This window comes from Mchenga conophoros, linkage group LG18, assembly GCF_057382185.1.
Source record: "Mchenga conophoros isolate Kocher_MC1m ecotype Shallow Benthic linkage group LG18, M_conophoros_male_GT1.1, whole genome shotgun sequence".
Lineage (NCBI taxonomy): Eukaryota > Metazoa > Chordata > Actinopteri > Cichliformes > Cichlidae > Mchenga > Mchenga conophoros.
In genome coordinates this window covers 4,316,479-4,338,330 of record NC_140543.1, presented here as the reverse complement: position 1 = coordinate 4,338,330, position 21,852 = coordinate 4,316,479, and the positions used below count along the sequence as shown (strand labels likewise).

At 41.6% G+C, this 21,852-nt stretch overlaps 1 protein-coding gene across 2 annotated transcripts; it reads left to right on the top strand.

Annotated features, from left to right (window-relative positions):
* The first annotated feature begins 2,673 nt into the window (after positions 1 to 2,673).
* znf622 (zinc finger protein 622) lies at positions 2,674 to 14,852 on the top strand. 2 transcript variants are annotated; one of them, XM_085255506.1, is made up of 7 exons: positions 2,674 to 2,830; positions 3,559 to 4,141; positions 4,324 to 4,608; positions 4,783 to 4,945; positions 5,088 to 5,203; positions 6,187 to 6,330; positions 13,721 to 14,852. In XM_085255506.1, exons 2-7 carry the CDS (start codon positions 3,565 to 3,567, stop codon positions 13,852 to 13,854), a joined length of 1,419 nt encoding a protein of 472 aa, XP_085111632.1. In that variant the 5' UTR covers positions 2,674 to 2,830; positions 3,559 to 3,564; the 3' UTR covers positions 13,855 to 14,852. The 2 variants fall into 2 exon arrangements, with proteins under 2 accessions (XP_085111632.1, XP_085111631.1); XM_085255505.1 differs by having other exon boundaries at positions 3,559 to 4,147.
* The last annotated feature ends 7,000 nt before the right edge of the window (positions 14,853 to 21,852 follow it).

Sequence of the window (21,852 nt, the reverse complement as noted above, 5' to 3'; positions counted from 1 at the left end):
TGCCCATTTGATGGGCATCCCAGAAAGTTGATTCTGTTCATCTGGACGTCCTGGGTTATTGACTCAGTTTTTGAGTTTATTTTGAACTTGTGATTAATTTCCTTGGAATTAAGAGATAATTTATGTGCTTCCTGAGTATCTTACTTTCTAGTGCCTCTGAGTTTGGTATTTATAATTCTTGATTTCTTGTTTTGTTATGTTGGTTCCCCTTCCATGTCTAGTCTGCTCTAGTTTTGTCTCTGTGTTTGGTCTTTATCTCTGTTCTTGTTTACCTTCAGTCTCCCCAGTTTGTCATAGCTCCATGTCCATTTGTCCCCAGTCCTAGTGTAAAGTTCTCATGTCATTGTATGAGTCTTGGTGTGCACGTGTTACTTCCATGCCACCTCCTGGGAAGAGCTGAGGAGAGTCCCAGATGAGGGGTCACCCAGTAGCCACAGAGCAGAAGCCAGAGGGGGCTGGACAGGCGTGCCCGCCGGCTCTGCTGGCAGCCAGCTGTGCCAGAGTGAACCGAGCCGCAGGCCCAGAGGCCGAAGGCCCGAGGGCCCCCTACACCCCGGAAGAGGCCTGACCGAAATCTCTTAAAACACCGGGCCCCTCCCCTACCTTCACTGTGTGCTCATGCACCTAGCACAACAGAGTTTAATGTGGAAGAAGTAGCTGAAAAATTAAGAAAAAAAACCCTAAAAAATAAATGCAAATGTGTCAAATGAACCAACTGTCAATAATAGTATTCATAACAATAAGCCTTTGTAGTCAGAGGACGCTGCTGTTGCTAGTACCAGCCGTGGAAAAGTACAGGGGGACGGATTAGTATCAACATTGTGTTGATACTGTGTTGGTGTTTGGCTCAATAGCGCCATCTGCAGGATTAAAAAAACATTGATGCAATCTTAATAAAGAATGTGGAGAGACTGAACTTCAATCTGACTACTGGACATCAAATGAGTGATGAATGGTCCTGTTTAAATAACCAGCTAATGATGCCAAATGAACAAAAGAAAAGTGTCTATTTTTTGTTCACTGCGTGGTACGGCAGCACTACTGCACTACTGCTGTGGACCGCAAACGCCTACAGAGAGTGATAACAACCGCGGAGAAGATCATCAGGACTCTGCTGATCTCTCTGCAGAGCATCTACCATCGCAGAGTCCAGAGGAGAGCTGCCTCCATCCTCAAAGACGCCACACACCCCCAACACAGACTGTTCACACTTCTCCTTCTGCAGACGAAGCTTCAGAAGTTTGAAATCCAGAACATCCAGACTCAACAACTCATTCTTTCCCACTGCTATCAGGCTTCTGAACAGCTGATCTATTTTTGAACAGTAATAATAATTTTTTGCACATCAGGTCATCCTGCATATTAAGCTCATAGCTCTTTTGCACACATCTCTGTTTCACAGTTCAATATTCTCTTCTTTTTTGTCTTAATTTATTTATTTGTACTATTTGTATTTTAAATCACTTTTATTGTCACATCACATGTGCAGGTACATTGGTACAGCACATGTGAGTGATGTTTTTTATTTTTTTATTTATGTTTTTTATGTTCTATTTCTATTGTATATTAATTGGCATCTGTGTGTGGACAGCAAAGAAAGAATTTCGTTGCACAGAAAAATGCCTTTTTTTCTTTGGACACCTGACAATAAACACTTAGAATCTTAAAGCAAAACTCGGGGAAGCAGAGGCATATGAAAAGTAAGTAAAACAAGATGTCCATAACTGAGGCTCTAGAAACTGCCAGGGTGGCTGTAGCTCAGGTCAGAGCAGGTCAGCCACTAATCAGAAGGTCGGTGGTTCGATCCCAGGCTGCATCCTGGCTGCATGCCAAATATCCTTGGGCAAGATACTAACCCCGTGTTTGCCTACTGGTGGTGGTCAGAGGGCCTGGTGGCGCCTGTGTCCGGCAGCCTCGCCTCTGTCAGTGCGCCCCAGGGCAGCTGTGGCTACAATGTAGCTTGCTATCGCCAGTGTGTGAATGGGTGAATCACTGAATGTAGTGTAAAGCGCTTTGGGGTCCTATGGACTAGAAAAGCGCTATACAAATGCAGGCCATTTACCATTACCAAACAAAGACAGCTCTGGGAACTATAGTAGTAATATACGACGGAAGCAGAGGCCAAGAAAATAAATGGCCTGTTTGGATCCAAAGATCCATTCAGTGTGTACACTCAGCTACAAGGGAAAAATGTCACAAGGGCAGACCAGAGGGAATAACAATCAGGATGCAAGATACCTCCAGAAGATAAGACAGGTGTTGAGAGCAGTGGGAATAAAATCCAACAGTTCAAGCCTATACCCTCTCAGTTTATCACCCAGGTTAAACTGATTACCATCACAGATCTGACTTAAAAACAAAACAAAACCAAAAAATCTGCCCACAGTTAGTGGTTAGCACTATGGCCTCACAGCAAGAATATTTGGGGTTTACGTTGTTTAAATCCACCAGCTGGCCACGTGTCCAAAGACATGTCTGTGTCTCTTTATATGTCTCTCTCTCTATATATATTTAGCTCTCAAGTTGTTTTTCCTCTTTTTTAAAAAAATTTTTTTTAACGGCTAGCCTTTGTTTTACTTGAGTTTCAGTTCACCATAAAAGCTTTTTGTTGTGAAAGATTAGCCATCCTTGTATAACAGGAACCGTTTTATACACGGTAGGTGGCAGTGATGCGCCAGATCAGAAAAAACCCCACCACGAAAAGGAAGTTCAAAGTTCACCAGGAAGTCATCCTCGTGTTTTTGTGGTGTAGTTACGGCATTGAGACAGGTGCGCACATACCAGAAAGTGGTTAAAACACCTTTTTCGGAGAAGTCATCTCATTGAACAGGTGAGTAAATATTGGTGGAGAGTCGGTGGTGGTAATGTGCTGCTGTCGTCACCGTTACAAACGTATGATTTTAGCTGCTGTTAGCTTCAATGTTTGCGGTGAAATGCGTGAAATTTCCGAGCTGGTTTCTGCCCAGTACGTTTATTTCGGAACAGCGCAGCGCCACCGTGTAAACACTGAATGTTGTAGCAGCTATTTTAGATTCAGTGTGCGTGTAGTATCGTTAATAATCTGCGTGGTTAGGTAAACACGTGACTTCACAACGCTAGCCGGCTAATGGCTAGCTCCGTATGCTAACCCTCCTAGCTAACATCCATATACAGACGGGTCATTAAAAATAATGACGTCATCACGTGTCTGAAAAGGAAATGTATAAACATTACACGTGGTTTTCTTTTTTTTAAAAATATGCATTTTATGGTTGTCACATAAAACAACGGTGAATGTTTGTACGTGAAAACGTCGTTTTTTCAGTTAATCTTGCATTTAAAATTCAGATTTTAAGGGCTAATTTTAATGGTATCGTTAAGAAGCATCAGAAAGGGCAAACAAAATAAAACATTTAACAAACTAGACATAACCAACTCCAGAGAACCAACTTTCTTTTAAATAAAATTGTTTACGGCTAAACATCTCTACATTGAGATGCCTGTGATTTTTTTTTTGTTGTTGTTTTTTTGGGGTTTTTTTGTGCTATATGCTGAAAGTAAACCTACTTGAATCCCCAGGTTCCCATGGCCTCATATACTTGCATCAGCTGCCGAGTAGCTTTCGCAGATGGTGAGGTGCAGCGTGCACACTATAAAACCGACTGGCATCGGTACAACTTGAAGCGGAAGGTGGCCGACATGCCCCCCGTCACTGCTGAAAACTTCCAGGAACGTGTCCTCGCTCAGAGGGCCGCTGCTGACCAGCAGCTGACCGATGCATCAGCCACTGAGTACTGCACCATCTGCAACAAGAAGTTCTCCAGCGCCAATGCTTACCAGAACCACCTGCAGTCCCACAAACACCAACAGGCCGAAAAGCAGACCCTTCTCGCTGCCCAGAGGAGAGTGGAGAAGATGAATGAGAAGAACCTGGAGAAGGGGCTTAGTGATGAAAAGGTGGATAATGACGCAAGGAATAAGGCCCTGCAACAGGCGCTGAAAGAACAGCAGAGATCGAGCCCTGCCAAGCAAGACCATGCACAGACCTCACAAGGAGCAACAAAGCAGAGGACTGAGAAGCTGGATAAACCTCCCAGGATGATGTGGCTGGAGGAGCAAGCCAAGAGGCGAGAAAGAGAAGAAGGTGGCACAGCTGGCGAAGGTGAAGGTGAGCAGATTAAATGAAATAAAAAGCATTTCTCAACTGTCTGAATGTCCTGCCGCACCCACAGAACATTATAAACTGAACGTTGACATCAACACTTGCACTAAATTTAGAGGGGAAAAAGCAGTGAAAATGTCATGTTGTCTTAGTTTGAATGTATTTCCATAAAAATGTTGCAGAAGACTGGGAGGATGTAGATGAAGATGATGAGGGCGATGATGGTGATGAGATGGAGGCAGATGATGAAGAGGAGGTGATGGATCAGGAGGAGGGAGAGTCCACCGCTCTGTCTGACACCCAACCTCCCGCTCTACCCGGCTCCATCCCCGTCACTGACTGCTTGTTCTGTTCCCACCACTCCAAGTCCCTCATGAAGAACGTCACACACATGACCAAAGTCCACAGTTTCTTCATCCCTGATGTGGAGTTCCTCGTAGATCTGAAGGGCCTCATCCGTTACCTCGGTGAGTTTTGACTGTAAAATTGCAGCAGCAAGGCTTGTATTAATATAATGGTGTAGTTACAGAAAGATGTGGTCAGGATTATCACATACATAAAAAATAAAACATTCTTTTGCACATGAATGTTTTTTTTTCTTTTGTGCTCTAACAATTTTTTAAAATTTATTTGTTTTACAGGAGAAAAAGTCGGTGCTGGGAACGTGTGCTTATGGTGTAACGAAAAGGGGCGTTCATTTTACTCATCAGAAGCAGTACAGAGTCACATGTTAGACAAAAGCCACTGTAAGCTCTTCACAGATGGCGATGCCGCCCTGGAGTTTGCAGACTTCTATGACTTCAGGTAATAAAGACTTTTAACCAGAGCCTCTCTTTAATGTTTAGCAAATAGGGTCCTTTTTTGTTTAGTGGGAATGGATATAATGCATCTTGCTTCGTTAAACCCATCAAAGGCTCATTGATTTTCACTTTTCTTTTGCCAACAGGAATAGTTACCCTGACAGAAAAGAGGGGGAGGATGCTGAAATGGATGATGAAGAGTTGGCTGATGACAAGAACCTGGAATATGACGACGAGACGATGGAGCTGATGCTCCCTTCAGGTGACTTGAAATGAGATTAGTTTTTATAATTGGAAATCCTGGTCAAGTCTTAAATGTATGTAAAGGAATTATATGAATGCTTGCTCTATAAGCCATAACTCTAAACTTTTCATAGCTAACATAAAAATCGGCACCGATTTGGTTTTTAGTTGGTAATGGGTCACATAGATTCAGACCGCAATGCTGATTGTCCAAATTTAGATATATGCTGTGGTGTATTAACAACAACAACCTGTAAAATAATCACATATAAACAATAATTAATATTTGTAGTCCTTTTGGTCAGGAATGTTGAAATAAATTAATTTGCAAGACTCCACCATTGATTTTTTTGATAGTTTGCTCCGTCTGAAGAATGAAAGTTACTTTCAGTTAACAAGCTGTTGGAATTTGGGGGTTTTAGTAAGAGAAGAACACAAGAAAGATGTGATAAATTCAGATGATTCCAAAATTAAGGAATTAAGGCACATTCTGTAGTTTTAATGATATCTAGTCCTATGAAAATATAACCTGTTCAGACCAACTGCATCAGCTCATAATATCAATAATTTCATAATCATCCCTGTCTGAAATGCTGTGTACATTCTAAATTTACAAATTTGGAACCTATTAAAAACAACAGGCAACATCTTAATGGGTTTAGTAAATTTGGAAAATAATACATATAAGTATGTATTAATTTTGCCGTTTTTGTTGGGATTTTTTGGATAGTAAAAATATTAAATAACTATTACTAAAATCAATGAAAGGGTGAGCCGCCAGCAGTACATTTGGATAACTGCTTACTCACTGCTGGCCTCTTCTATTTCCTGTTGATCTTATCTTAAGAAGAAAAATAATTAGCACTTTATCGTTGTCTGATTTGCCTTGTCCGACTGGAAAAACATGGCAGAATTGATTGCTGCTGCAGAACTGCTGAGCAAGTCTTTCTTTAGATTTCTCTGTTGTAACAGAATCCATGTCTTTGCTGTGTGTTTCTTCAGGTGCTAAGATTGGCCACCGCTCTCTTATGAGGTACTACAAACAGCGGTTCGGAGCCCAGCGAGCGGTGGTTCTGACCCACAATAAGAACGCCGTTGGCAGAGTGCTCCGGCAGTACAAATCCCTCGGCTGGGGAGGAGATACAGGTAAGAGTCAGTAAACACTCGTCAAAAAGCATGATATCATTTAGTTAGTAAGTTTTGTCGCAGCTCAATTTATGAATCACTTTTATGACTTTATGACAGTGCAGCCTGCTTGTTCAGCAATGAGTTGTCGACCCTGTTTCCATGTCAAAGCCTTTACTGTGTTAGCTTAGGCTTGTTACTCCTCCACATGCTGCGTAGACTGTGTGCGCCGTTCAGCAGTCATTCTACCCTTGGAGACCATTACTGTTAGCACTATTCTTTTGTAGCAAGCTGAGCTACAAGATGATGATGAAGATGATGGTTAATCAATGATGTTACTATGTCTTAAAAATGCAATAGAAGAAAATAATGATTCTAAGTGTTAAGAGGTTTAGAAAAAGATGTGGCTGTGGAAAGGTTTTTAATAAGAAACATGATTTTCTATAGTGCAGAGTAGGGCTGGGCGATATGACCCAAAATTCATATCTCGATATTTTTTAGCTGGATGGCGATATAAGATATATATCTCGATTTTTTTTTTTTTAAGCCATAAGTTAAGAACAAAAAGAGAGTTCTTAGTCACACTGTGTCCCAGATGTCACACGGGCACTTTTATTTACATACAGCGTAGATATTACTCAAAAATAAATTATCAGCATATATTAAATAATCATGGTCCATAAATAAAAGAAAACAATGTTGTTTTTGTGCATAACAAAAAGCTCACAATTGTGCAGTCAAAATGTAAACTAATAGACGCTGAGCGTAATAACAAAGAGACAGATTTCACAGCTGCACCACGTCTCTGAACAGGTGCCATTTGTGGTCCTTATACACACACAGTACGTATCACTCCGCGAGGCTCCTCCTCTGTAGCCGTAATTCTCCGACAATCCATCAAGCGGTGCAGCTCCGTAGCTTAGCAAAGTCATATTAAAACATTTTTTGACAGATTGCTGAGCGCTGTGTACCACATAAAATCGGTTCGCGGTCAGTAAGCACAACCAGAATTCATACATAAGGCGCACTGTCGATTTTTGAGAAAAGGAAAGGATTTTAGGCCGTGCAGCCCCTCTGGGCTGCATGTCGTTAGCGCGGTTAGCTCGCTAACACGTTGACGCCATCCAGCCCCACGCACGGTAACTTGCTAACGGAGATTTTCCGCTTTCATCTTGTCATTGCCTGCAGGTGAAGCTATGGGGGAGTTGTGTTCAGTGCAGGAGAGGCGAGGCCGAGTAACGTTGCGTAGAGACAAAAGTGGACGAAAGAGAGGCAAACCTGCGGCTCCACAAGTATAATTATAACGTAACATAGACTATATCGATATAAACGATATTGTCACATCTTATATCTCGTATGAAAATATATCGATATTTTTTAAAAACTCGATATATCGCCCAGCCCTAGTGCAGAGCTGAATTTCCTCTGTTTATCCAATCATCTTTGAGGATCTTAGTCCAGATCATTATTCATTGTTGTATCGCTATGCTACAGCCTGCAGCATTATGATTTTCAGTTATTAATCCTTCCTCAATTCTTGTAAATAATACCCAGAAACTCCTGGGAGCTTCATTATTCAGCTGCTGTTGGTGATAAAGGTCAATAATAATAATAATAATTCCATTTATATAGCCCGATTAAAAACAGAGCCAAACAACACACAGCTATACAATAGAATACAATACAATTTTATATAGCACATTAAAACCAGAGGTATGCCAAAGTGCTTCACAGAACCAATTAAGAGCAATAACAGATACAAATACAATTAAAGCTGCAAGCAGCGTTACGATTATTGACAAATGGCATAACAAACATTTCCGAGCTCGAGTCTCATCATGCCTGCGACCTTTGGGAGAGATTGGACATTGTGTTTTTGAGTGACAGCAGATTACTGCTTTTTGGCGAGTGTTTGAAACTCCACGTGTCGCATGACCACCCCGTTTCCCTGAACGTAAAAAGCTTTGCAATTTAACATCACAAAGGTCTTTAGATTCCACGCACTGGAGATCGCGTCAATCTGACGAAATCCCTTGAAGGAGTTCGTCAAAATACGGAGCCTGAAAAGAGGGGAAATGTCCCCAAAATGACACATTAATTTTAAAATGGCTGACTTCCTGTTGGATTTGGGATATTGCTCCAAGAGACTTTTTTGTACATCTTGATATCTTCCATAAGCTTACCAGGTTTCAGACTCGTAGATGAAACACAGAGCAGGGGCTGATGTTTTGACATTTTGTAGGGGGTGCTGTTCAGTTTTGCGCTATTCAATGAAAATGATCACAAAACAAGAGCTTTCATGACATTGGAGCTGTGTGCCAAATTTCAAGACTTTTTGAACTTTCCAAGCCCCTCAAAAACCACTTCATCTTTCATGGTGAACAGCGTTGCCACCAGGGTGTGCCGTTCAGTTTAAAGTCACAATTTTCGCACTGAAGCATCATGAGGGACTGATGGTGATATTCATCGCTTTTGAGGTGGCCACGACGAACCTGTGAAAATCAGTACAACAAAGTGTAAGACATGACATTTCCTGTTCCAACTAGGTGGCGCTCTGCGTATTCCTGACAATGGGCATATCAATCTGTTCAGGGCGGGTCTGGCATCATGTCTGTAAAGTCTGGTACTGATCAGACTGGATTTCATTGAGTTATACTAATTTGTTTCTTCATGGTGAGACATGAAAATTCGCCATGCTGCTGGGGTCACACCCTTTTGCGAAAACTCACAGCTTTCACTGTAACCCAAGACCAACTCCTTAAGGCTTTCCTGGAGAATTTTGAGGTTGCAGATGTCACCCATCACTATACTGTACCCCAAAGTGTAAAACATGACATTTCCTGTTCCCAAAAGGTGGCGCTCTCCCCGATGTCAAATGTGGCAGTTGAAATATGTTCAGGGGTGGAGCTTTATCATATGTGTGCTCTTTGGTCCAGATCGGACAATGTATGACAGAGTGAGAGACAATAAGATTTTCATGGCGAGTCATCGAAATTCGCCATGGCGCCACGGCCTCACCGTATCCCGAAAACTCAAAATCTCCGCAATTTAACATGGCCCAGGTGTGTAGTTGACACTGACCAAAGATGAAGTTTATGCAATCAAATCCCAAGGAGGAGTTCGCAGAAGTTCGAGGCATGGAAATGGCAAAATTAGAGCCAAAATGTCACCTTCACTTTTAAATTGCGGACTTCCTGTTGGGTTTGCGTCAATGGGCCCAGTGACTTTTTTGTTCGTCTCGGAATGATACACACGTGTGCCAGATTTCATACATGTAGCTCAAACGATGTGTTCGTAGGGCTGCATTTAACAACGCATAAGTGGCGCTCTAGAGCCATTTCCCAGTGCTCATATGTAAAACAATTAAAATACGAAATTTTTCACCAGACCTGATGCATGTGCAAAATTTCACGAGTTTTTGAGCCCTCAAAAAAGCGCTTGTTTTGCCTGAATAATAATAATAAGAAGAAGAAACGGAGCAGATACAATAGGGCCTTCGCATTCTTAGTGCTCGGGCCCTAAATGGCAATATATTTGCTAACAATAAATCGCAGAGCAGAAGATCAGTGTCAACACAACAAAAAAAACAAAAACGCCACCTTCTGGCACTATTTGGCAACTGAGCTTTACAGTTTAATTCTGAAATACGCTTTTACTCCCCAAATTACTGAGCATTAATATGATTGCTTCCACTGATGTCAGTGCTTGGATGATTATCATTAGGCATCAAAGTTGGACTGGCTCTGCACCAGGACTTGTACTGAGCCAGTGGGAAAGGACTGCCAAAAGAAAAATTCATGCAAAGATTCCCCCCTTAAAACACAAATGGCGATGGACCGAGTAGGTGCCCAGTGGTTGTTATACAATCTAATATTTTGTTGGACCACCTTTAGCAATGCTGCAGACAGGCAGGCACACGGCCCCTACCCTCACTAACAGCTGAAGTAGTTGATGTTCACAACACTGAGCAACACTTTCCAAATGTATATGTATAGTTCTTATCCCAGTTGTAGTAGTTTAATTCTTTTTCTCAATTGTTTTCTTTGCTTGATGCAGACTATTAGTTTGAACCTTCTGAAACAGAATAATCTCTTTTCCACAATCATGGAATATGTCGTCCAACATGTTTTTTTTTTGTTTGGGGTTTTTTGGGGTTTTTTTTTTTTTGTTTGTTTTTTAACCCTCCTGTTATGTTGCGGGTCAGATTGACCCAGAACAGAAGAGATGTCACACGTCATCTGCATCACTACAGAAAACAAAAAAAATAAAAATTATAAAAGAAAATTGTAAAATAATCAATGCCAGTGTTTCTGACACTTTTGGATGAGTAAATTTGCCCCGGGTCAAATTAACCCAGGACCATAAATGGTGTTCCAGGAAACCAACATAACAGGAGGGTTAAATGCGAAGCATCAGTTAGGATTGAAACATATTAGTCACTGTTAATTATGTGGTTCTTACTTATTTACTAAGTTAAACCCATTTGTAAACAGATTTGGTAGCTTTGCTTTGTTTGGCTGTCTTCTGTGGAACAAACTAGACTATTATGCACAGATAGGACCAACAACAGTGCTAGCTGTTTGAAGTTAAGCCACACATGCACAAATGATTAACTGCCATTATTTCAGTCATATAACATTTATATTAATGTATAAAATGTCAACCTTTTTTGGAGTGGTAAAGGCATTTAAAAAAACACTTTTGCTCAATATTTGCAGGGACATATTGAACAATTATTTAGCATCGAGACTCATTTTGGTAAATTTCTTTTTTTTTTTTTGCCTGTCCTGTTTGGCTCCTTTGCCATCAGAATTGTTGTCTAAAGGCAAAGAAAGATGCCCAACGGATTTACTTTACCAAATTGACCATCCCAGCCTTGCCATAATGGTCCATTTGATTCACCTTTTATTGTTTATTTTATTTTCACTTACTGAACATGGGACAGACTTGACTGGGGGAAAGAAGGGGAGAAAGAAAGAGGGAAAGAGAAACAGCTGAGAAGAGGGACGGGGGAGAAGGGCAAAAACCAACAGAATGAGCAGAAAAAGAAAAAAAAGAAGAAAAAAAGAAAAGAAAATGCATATATCAATCACCTGGGTCACCTGCTGAGAAAGAAAAAAGAAAGCAAGCAGAAGAGAACAAGAGTAATAGAATAAACAACATCACAATGATATATGGGAATATGACAGTAAATACTAAATATTAAACATTATTGTGCAGCACATAAGATCAACAGAACACAGTGTGCTTTGAGGTAGGAGCCAAAAAGGGTGTAGTTTGTGGGTGTGATCACCCGTGTGTACACCTGTGAGCATGGACGCGCTTGTTTTTAAAAGGTTCCTTCATGTAATGATCTGCTAGAGGGTGTGGGGGGGCCACAGCCCCGTCCTCCAGGGCATGAAGCAGGTATGGAGGAGATCAAAACTCCAGACATCCAGAGGCCCCCAGAACACAAGAGACCAAGGAAGACCCACAGAGGGGCAGCCGCGCCACTGTCCCAGAAAGAGCTGAGGAGAGTCCCAGATGAGGGCTCACTCAGCAGCCGCGGAGCAGAAGCCAGGGGGAGTTGCAGTGACGCGCCCGTGAGCTCCACCGGCAGCCAGCCGTGCCTGAGTGACCGAGCCCCAGGCCGAGAGGCCGGGGGCACCCCACCTCCGAAGTGGCCCGAGCGAGCCCCAGGCTCCAGGCCCCGATAAGCGGCCGCCAAGGAGTGAGCCGGTGTGTACCTGGACGCCCATCCCCGGACACAAAGAACCACCAACGCACCGACGTCTGAGGGAGTCCGCCACTGGCAGGGGAAGTGGTGGTAGGGGGAGATAGGCCTCCATACCTTGGAGGGCCTGAGGTGTCCCCAGAGAGGTGGCGCCTGACACCCAACCTGACATATAGACACAGACATACAGGCACACACAGATACAAACATCCATTCCCACCCTCATGCTCTCATATGCACTTACTCCACACTCAACCAACGTGGAGACAGACATAAAGAGACGCTGTACACACGATCACACTCCCCAAGCGTACTCTAAGCCCCGGGTCTAGGTGCCCCCGCCCCTGGAGGGGGGGGAACTGCACCCAGACCCAGGTGGTGTTACCCTTTTCCCTGCGGTGGGGGGAGGCAGACCGCCCCGACTCCGCAGCAGCAGGGAGGCCCCACACTCCAGACCGCAGTCGGACGGCCAACTCCTCCTCCTAGCCCCCCCGCTCCAGCAGGTCGCAGAGAATGGGGGTGAGAGAAGACTCCAAACCTCCCTCCACCCGCTCATTGTAGTGTTGATGCATGTGTGTTCTAAGGTGCATTTAAAACCCAGGAGGGCATGGAGCTACCTGCCAGAGAGCAGCAGGTAAGCGCATGGTCCCTCCTGCTGGCCCTCAATGTCTACGTGTATTTAACATTGAGAGGTGGGCAACGACGCCAGGGGTGGGGTGTACACCCTGATGGTACTTTGGATTCCGTGTATCGTGCCCACCCCCAAGATCCTATATGTATGTGTAATGAGAGTGTGAGTAATGTGAATGTCTAAGTTGTGGGATAAAATTGAGGCAGAGGCAGCCAGAAGGGGACAGAGGGGGGGGTGGCCTCCTCTTCACCCTGGTGACATACCCCTACTCCAAGGTGGGTGGTTGTGATGGAGCGGGAAGAGGGAGGCAGCTGGAGATGGGGAGGGAAGGAAGGGAGGGGCAAGTGACCCCTCCCTGGGGCCAGCTCCCCCGCTGACCCCAGTAGGCACCCCCATACTCCGCGACCCACCAGGGAAAGGGGGCCCAGGCCCATCCAGACCGGGGCCCAGCGCAGCAGCGCCTCCCGGCCCCACAGAGCCCAGGACAGTCCACCCAACCCCACCACAGAGAAAACTGCACCCACCCCACCATCCACTCTTCTTCCAGACTACATAAGACAATAGACGCCCAGGCTGAGATCTTCCTCCACCTCTCCTGTATCTCCCCCTCCTGTAGAGAGATTTTGGTAAATTTCTAAGGAGTTCCACAGAGCATTGTTTGATGGCTTTAGATGTCGTTGGCTTTGCATGTTTCTCCTCTCTTTGCTGCACACTTTGGTGGCCCTGCTCCATGCAGCTCATCGCAGACTGTCCCATTTGGGCTGTTAAATAATGGCAACAATTTTTAGCTTTATTACTGTGGCCAGAAGGCGAACGTGTTACATTTTACTTGCAAATAATAATGAAAATGTATATTTTAAGACCAAAAAAATGGTCACAAGAATCACTTATGACAAAATGTTAGCTTTACTGTTTTAATTTAAATTTGTGTCATTTGCTGCTGTCTGTGGTCGATGTGACACCTTGTGCTCATTGTTTATCAAATTTTAACTGAGAAAACCTCTGCGATTTGATATTCTGACACACTGCTCACATGTTACTAACTCCCTCATCTTTCTGTCTCTTAGGTAACAGTGCCCTCAATCAGAAACAGAAAGACATGCAGTATGTACAGATGATGAAGTCCAAGTGGATGCTGAAGATGGGCATAAGCCACAACACCATCAAGCAGAAGCACTTCAGAGCCCAAGTTATGTTCTAAACTCGGACTGAATAACAGGACGGAGCTAAATGAGAAAAGGACTGGCAAGCTCTGAAGTTTAACATCTTCACTAACTCCAAGAAATCAGGCAGATGTCCTTGAACAGTGGTAGGAACAGAAATCGGGCTCGTCAAACGCACAGACTGTATGAAAAGGATGGATGTGGCCATTGTGTCACTCACTGGTTTGTGAAGTCTTGTTTTTAAGCCTCAAACACAGAAAATTGTCAGTCACACTTTTAAGCGAGATGTCATAAGTAATGTGTGGATTAGACCAGGAAACCAAAAGATACTACAGGGTTATACTCTGGATCCTTATTTATCACAGGGTAGCCAAGACCTCAAATTATGTTCTTCTTCATCAACTATTTTACTCTAAATACGACCAAGATTCCCAAAATTTAAAATGTTGTGTTAAATATGAGTTGAAACCAGTGAATGCTCATCAGAAAAGGTCATAGATAAAGTGAAAAAAATGCAGGTTTCAAGCATTTCTCCATTGGGTCCACCCATCTTTTGTGTACAGCCTATACTGAAAACCTGATTACAGTCATTCTTTGTTGCGTTTAAAGTAATGCACTAATGCCAGTTTTGAGGGTTGACGATTGCAGGGAATCTTTGATGTGGTAAATCTTTATCTTTGATCTTCGATAAAGCTTCTTGAATTTTTTAGAGCCTTTAATTTACTTTGGTAAAAAAAATCATCTGTCATCTCTCAAATGCTGCTGTACAAAGTGCAGGTTCTCTGTAAATCTCCTTGAAATTGTGATAGAGATCCTGGAAGCTCTTATCGACTTCATTTTGAAAACAGCCTGTTTGAAAACAGATCAAGGACACGAATCACACTTATGAGTTCTTTTTGAAATTATATAAATCCTGTAAAAGCTACATTACATAAATGATAAACTGTTTTAATACTTTGGACAAAACTTATTTAACTGATAGGATTTCATCTTTGTCGTTCAACATGATAAATAAATGTTTGATATTTACCGCATACATCGCAGTCTTCCTGATGCAATGTTTCCTTACTTTTTATATTTTGTGTTTAAATAGAAAAAAACTGAATCTTTAAAATCAGCATTGTTTTGTTTGTGCTTAAATCAATCAACTCCTCATCCTTTCAACAATGTGACGATTGCTTCGCTTCCAACTAGATGAAACAGGCCCTTCATATGAGACATACAGTCAGGTGCATACGTTTTGTACAGTTACCACAGTGGATTTTGAAGCAAAAAAATATTTATAGTTGGGCAAAAGAATGATATATCGTGATAACGTCAGTCTGTCTGGAGGTTTCTTCGTCTTAATAGCGTTCTGTTTCTCTCACGTCCCTAATTGTTGTTCGGGGATCGTCTGATTGTTGGGGGTTTTCAATCTCAGAAATCGGGTATTTACATTGGAATATAAAGTGCCTTTCAGCCAAATGCTGATGTAAATGGACACTTATGCAACTTCAAAATAATTCTGTTCACCTAAATATTTTGAAGACAGCCTCTTAGGCCCAAGACTAGTCTCAAGATCAGAGCTTCTTCAACTGCAGGACGAGGACTTACGTGGTATCGTACAGGTGATTGCAATGTTGTGGTTGATGGATATACAACTATCATTAAGTCCAGTTCACAACAGTGGTTGAAGTTGGCAGTTATGACATATTTACTACCACATTTCTCTTCTTTGTTTCCCATTTATGTTTTTCTATCATTTTTAATTCACCACAGTCAGAGAAGCAACACCTCACTTCACAAGTATTTACTCTTATCAATGACACTTGGATGCTTGTTACTATATTTATTCTTTTTCATTTATGAGAAATTTGAAAACACTTTTTTTCCTCACTGTGACATTGCAATTTTCCTCCCATGATCACTCTGCTGCTTTCAGATACGTCAGATTTATCAATGACTCTGAGCCTCGTGCAGATGATGTAATCGAAAGCCGATTGGGCTTCGGCAGGATGCTGACCCACCGCACTGCCACATTAATGAGCTCAGTTACTCCATTTGTTTGTGGTGCTCCACTTTATCTTTGGCAGGCTCTCCACTTCCTTTCGTCGGCTGGGAGAGTGTTTGCGGCTCGATGGTTTCAGGGGTTTAGGGCTCTTTGCCCGTACAGCACACCACTGTTTGACATAGTCGACAGGAAAAGCAGAGGAGGAGGGGCCATGCAGACTGGCCGACGGCGAGAAGGAGACTAATTGATCAGGATGACGTGGAGAGGGATGGGGCAGATGGCTAAGAAGCGTTAGCACTGTGGAAGTCATTGGAGGAGGTGATGCTAACTAGACAGACTTCTTTCTGATGGTTGATACAGGTTGTTTTAGAAGCTGATGATATAGAACACTGTCTCATTGAACATTTTTGTGACAAATCTACCTCAGGGTGTTTTTGTGAAATTAAAATGGAATTAAATAAACCAAATTCATGTAAAGACCCCTCCTCCCAAACGAATTAGCAGCTTATTTTCATTAGGGGGTGTGTTTTTTGTTTCATCCGCTTAAAAATTGAGTGATTAAAGAGATTTGAATGATTGGATCATAGCTGGGCTTGATTATCTTCCCCCTCACTTTCATGGAAATAATTATTTTTAGTCATGCTGGCAGCATGGCTTCAGGACAGCAGTGTCCATCAGCCTGTCCACCAGTTTAGTCCAGACTGAGATATCTAAGATCATACTGGCACTAAATCTCATGCAGATATTATTTTTCCACAGAGGTTGAATCTGATCCACTTTCACAATTCACCGACGTTTCCCCTCGCACCATAGTGAGAGTAACATCTTTTGTTTTGAGTGAAATGTCTTTGGTATTGGATGGTGTTCCTTAATCTTTCTCACTCTCGGGATGAGTCGTAGAACGTAGCAATTATCTTTGAGATCAGGTCAGAATTTTTGTTTATCCAATAATTATTTCATAAATGGATATTTCTAATGATTCTCCCTTCAGTACCAACAGTGTTTCAGTTGATATAAAAGGTGACAATGAAAAAAAACCAACATACGGTGTCCTAATAGTGTGTTGGACCAGTACCTAACTCCATAACAGCTTCAAAGCTCCATTGGTTCCTCAAGTCTCTGGAACTCTAATCGATGGTGTACGCAGTTCTTCCAAATGATATTCTTTCATTCTGTATGTTTAAGTTGGAGAGCACTGTCGGGCACTCCCATCTGTGTTCAGATATGTTCACATTATGTTGATACTCAAACCCCATTGCTGGAGCCATTTTCATTTTGGATGAGACCCCTCCTATTAGAATAGAAATGTTTCATCACAGGATAAAAGATGATCACTCAGAATACCTTTGTATAGATTTGCACAAGAAAAGTGGAGCGAAAAGCATGCTAGCAAAATTCCCCTCCCAGCAAAGCAGAGTGACAAAATCCTCTCACTGTACCTTCACCTGAAATGATCACTGGTAAATGTAATCGTACTCGGAGCTAAACTCATAGACTTGCATAAAGGATGGATGTAGCCACCATTACATCCTCTACTGGTTGGGAATTTTTAGAGTTGGACCTGACAGTGAAACCGATGCCATCATTGGGTAACAATGTCTTGGCCACACTGTAAAACACTCAAGATGGAAAAACCTGACAAAAAAAAAAGGATTTCATATTGATCTCTTATATCTGATGTAAAATGCATCAGTCTATAATTTGTTTGGCATAACTGAAGCAGTTTATGAAAGTCTGACTTATCACAACTGTGGTTTTAAGACAAATTGAATTGATCCTTTTTGATTCTATGGATCGTAATTTGCAAAATAACCATATTGTATTAAATAGGACTTACTGTCTACAGTTCATTATGTGTTAAAAAGTGAAAAACTACAACAGGAGTGCTATGCTAGAGATGCTCCACCTAGCATCGTCTCCATAGCCTTTATTCTCCCACAAATCGTGACCATAGTAATAAAACATAAGTGCATTTATTAACCATTTAAAAGCTTATACTGAGGCTGCAGAATGGCTCTAAAAATAGTTTTGTCAATCAGAGGTCAGCTCAAGGCAAGAGTTTCGATTTCTGTCTATTTTAGATGCTATACGAGTCAGCTGTTAAATCCCTTGCAATACTTAAAACTGTCAAACTTTCTTTATTCATTTATGAATTTATTGCAGCTCTTCTGACTGAATCATAACTTTAATAACATTATTTTTCTTCTTTCTCCTCAAGACAGCAAAAGTGACTTTTTACAACCTGGCAACAAAAAGGATTTCATGCCTTGTGTCTGATATGGTGTATAACTCGTTTAGCTTAAGTAATTAATGAATTTCTGAATTATTAGAACTGCTGTTTTTAGACAAATTATAAAATATTTACAGACAAAACTAAAAATATGAAAGAAAATTTCAGTTTCTCTGTCTGAATTCATTAGGAAGATTGGCGCCGCCCCATCAGGCAGAAGGTTAAACTCAAAAGTAGATTCAGAGACGGCCTAAGTCACCACCCCTCCTAAACACAATGTGTTGAGAAGCAGTTCACCCGGCCCTCCCTGCTCTCAGCACGATCCCGGTCTCCCTCTGAGCCCTGGGGACCTGGTATTGATCGGTGTCTCGTAGGTAGTGATTGGACATGAGTGGATAATTTCCTTTGCTGCATTAGAGTCCATTACTGGCCTGCTCCCCGGAAAGCGATAGACATCCTCAAAAAAAAAAAAAAATGAGAGAGAAGATTCTTCTTGGAAAAGCAGTCTCCGACAAATGATTCGCCAGCTGAGGCTCCTTGAACTTTATTATCAGGTCCATTTGGAGGATGATAATAGATACTGGGTAACAGCAAAGGAGGATCTGGCATTAACTGAGACGTTTTCTGTCGTTTTCTCAAGCCTGGGGGTGTTGCGTATGTTAAATAAGAAAAACAAAGATGAAATAAAGCTGATATATACAGACACAGAATTATATTCATTCAGAGAAAGAATCCCAGCTGAGTTTTAACCTTTACAGACTTCCTCCCACGGAGGCCGAGCAGGACTATTCTCAGCTTGAGAGTCTCTCTCAGAGCTCCTCGGGAGCGTTTGTTTTGCTGGGTGAATCATTACTCATTGCCACCGTGACATCCTTTGTTTCATTCTCCTGTTTCTTCTTACTCACTGGGATCCTTTTTCTTCACGTTCGAGTGGAAATTGTGAAGCAGCAAGGCTATATATTTACTAAAAGAAAGAAAAAAAGAGGGGGGTGGGTAGCTGCTGAATGAGAAACATTGATATGCTGAATATGAACACAAATACACTCCCACAGGGGCATGAAACACAGAAAAAGAGCTTACACTGACAACTACTCTGGATTGTCATGCATGAAATTCCAACGAGCTTCTCCCATATGGAAAGTCTTTCCTTTTTTTGAAGAAATGGTTTTGATGACTTCTTCAAATTTCGTCCAGCTGGTTAGATATTAAAATGAGGTTCACATTTGAAAATGTCTGTTTTAAATAATGATGCATGTATGTATTTAAAGGTTTATTTAAAGCTTGTTATTTTTGCAGTAGTGGATTAAAACTGTTACACAGAAACGTATTGAAAAAGCTTGTGTCTCAGCCCAGGCTTCATCTGTGCTGTGGAAACTGAGCCAAAATGTTTAAACTCCCCCTCGGAGGGCAGATATACTTGTAAGCAATAATGCAGATTGTAGACTAAGACCCCGTGTTCGATTTAAATCAATAACTGCCCTTTACAATTTATAAAGAGTTGTATCCTGCACAGAACAAATATCAAGTCATCTCCAAAACCATATCTAGAAACCAACTCATTTAACCCACCAGTCTCAGCTAACCTGAACTGGTTAAATTCTAGTAAAATACTTCAGCTTAACTTCATGACATTATTTGTGATTTGCTCAAATTTGATTTGAGGATATTTCTTTGCTGTTTGTTTTTAGCATGTAATTAAAGATAATTCCACCACCCGCTCGTTATTTACATTTGTTTTAAGCTTAAAGCTTTATTAAAACTGCAAAATTTCTCAGTGTGTTGAAGGAAATGGGGTAAACCTTTAGGCATTACAGGGATCTGAAGCAGACATTAGATTTATTGCTCCTGTAACATCAGATACCCCATTGGTATCCTTTTCTATTCATTTCTAAGGAGGCTATCTTACCCCTCACCTGTATATAAATGGCATCCAGGGTCTACGTAAAGATCCATAAAACAAATACTTTTACTGTCATCACTGTGATCACCAGAGTGCAAGAACGTGTTAAAGAAGCCTGTGATACTAGTACAAGTTTTTCACATAACTGCATATAATTAACATTTGTCTCCCACAAACTCACAGAACCCAGCTTTAGTGGATCTATAAAATTAAAGGTAAAATAAAGTTTAAATGGCTTGTTTCAGGTAATAGATTAACTATAAATTACACAAAGCTACAATGCCAGAGTCCTAAGACTAGAAATAAGCAGCTGGAAACGAGTATAATAAGTCACATTTAACTTCTTGTTAACATACTGAAGTTTAACTTTAAGACCATTAGCTGGCTGTTAGAACACTTCTCCACGTGGCCCCAAAACAACCATCAAAAGACACTTTCCTATAATGGATACTCATGGAATAACTAATGAAATGACCAGCTCTGTTCTAGGATGCCCTCTGGACCCAGTGGAGGTGGTGAGTGACAGGAGAATGGCGGCTAAGCTGTCATCCCTGATGGACAACGTCTCCCACCCCATGCAGCAGACTGTGACAGCACTGAGCAGCTCCTTCAGTGGGAGACTGCGGCACCCACGGTGTGGGACGGAGAGATTTCGCAGGTCTTTCCTCCCCACTGCTGTCAGACTCCACAACAAAGACTTTAACTGAACAAACACACACATCCACACATATGCAATAACACTAAGTGCAATAATCCTTTCTGGCATCGTTGTATTTTTACTCAGTTGTATATAGCATTCGTATTCTATTTTTATCTTATTGTATATTTTTATTCTATTTTATTCTACTGTATATAGTATATTATTTTATTCTATTCTGTACAGCTGTGTACTGTATTTATTCTTATTGTATTCTAATTTTTGCCTCATAACTTTTGCACTGTCCACTTCCTGCTGTGACAAAACAAATTTCCCACGTGTGGGACTAATAAAGGTTATCTTATCTTATCTTATCTTATCTTACCCTGTCAAATGCTCCTTAAATGCAATCAGGACCTTTAAAACAAACACTGTTTGTGACTCTATCATCACCAGAACCCAAGATCAAGAAGTGAGAAAGATTAAAGAACACCATCCAAAGACATTTCACTCAAAGCAAAAAATGAAAATGACTTGTGCATAAATAACACTTACAACCACACCTTCTTTAGACTATTAATGGCTTCCTGTTGTTGCACCCCTAAATTCATTATCAGCCACTTTAAGATCAGGCTTCAGCCTCCTAGGAAACTGTAGCTCTGTTTCAGATAGTTTTTTGTGCTCTTGGCTCTGCATGCTGTTATTAAAAGGTTGTATCCTTAAAATTATGACACAGCTCTGCATGTGCAAAGTTTTCTGTTTGGGACAAGCAGCCAATAAGAAAAAAAACGTTGAGCATTAATTAACTTTACCTCATTAAAGCATTAACTCATAAGTTCCCTTTAAATGCTTCTTTTAGATTCATTTTGGATCGGTAAGATTATTAACCACACGTTCCAAGCAGAGGACACCGGAATTCACCATGAACCACCTTTAGAGAACCACAGGCTCAGCCCTCTACGACATTTAATAAGTCTATCATTTACAGGCTGAAGTTCCTCTTTAAGTTTCAGAAAGATTTTAACCACCACCACTGATAATGATGGCATTTGTAACCCAGCAGGTGACCCCTTTAACACAGGGAGGCTGCTGTGGGTCGCCACGTCTCAGCACATAAAATATTCTTTGTGGCAGGCGGGCGGACTGGCCAAGTTGCTGCTGCTGTGAGTATGATGCTTCTCATTTCTTTCTTACTGCTGGCTGTGCTGAAGTAGTGCCTGCCTGGGTCTGGAAACTTATGTCCTCCATCATATTAATGGGATAATAATATGATTGATTG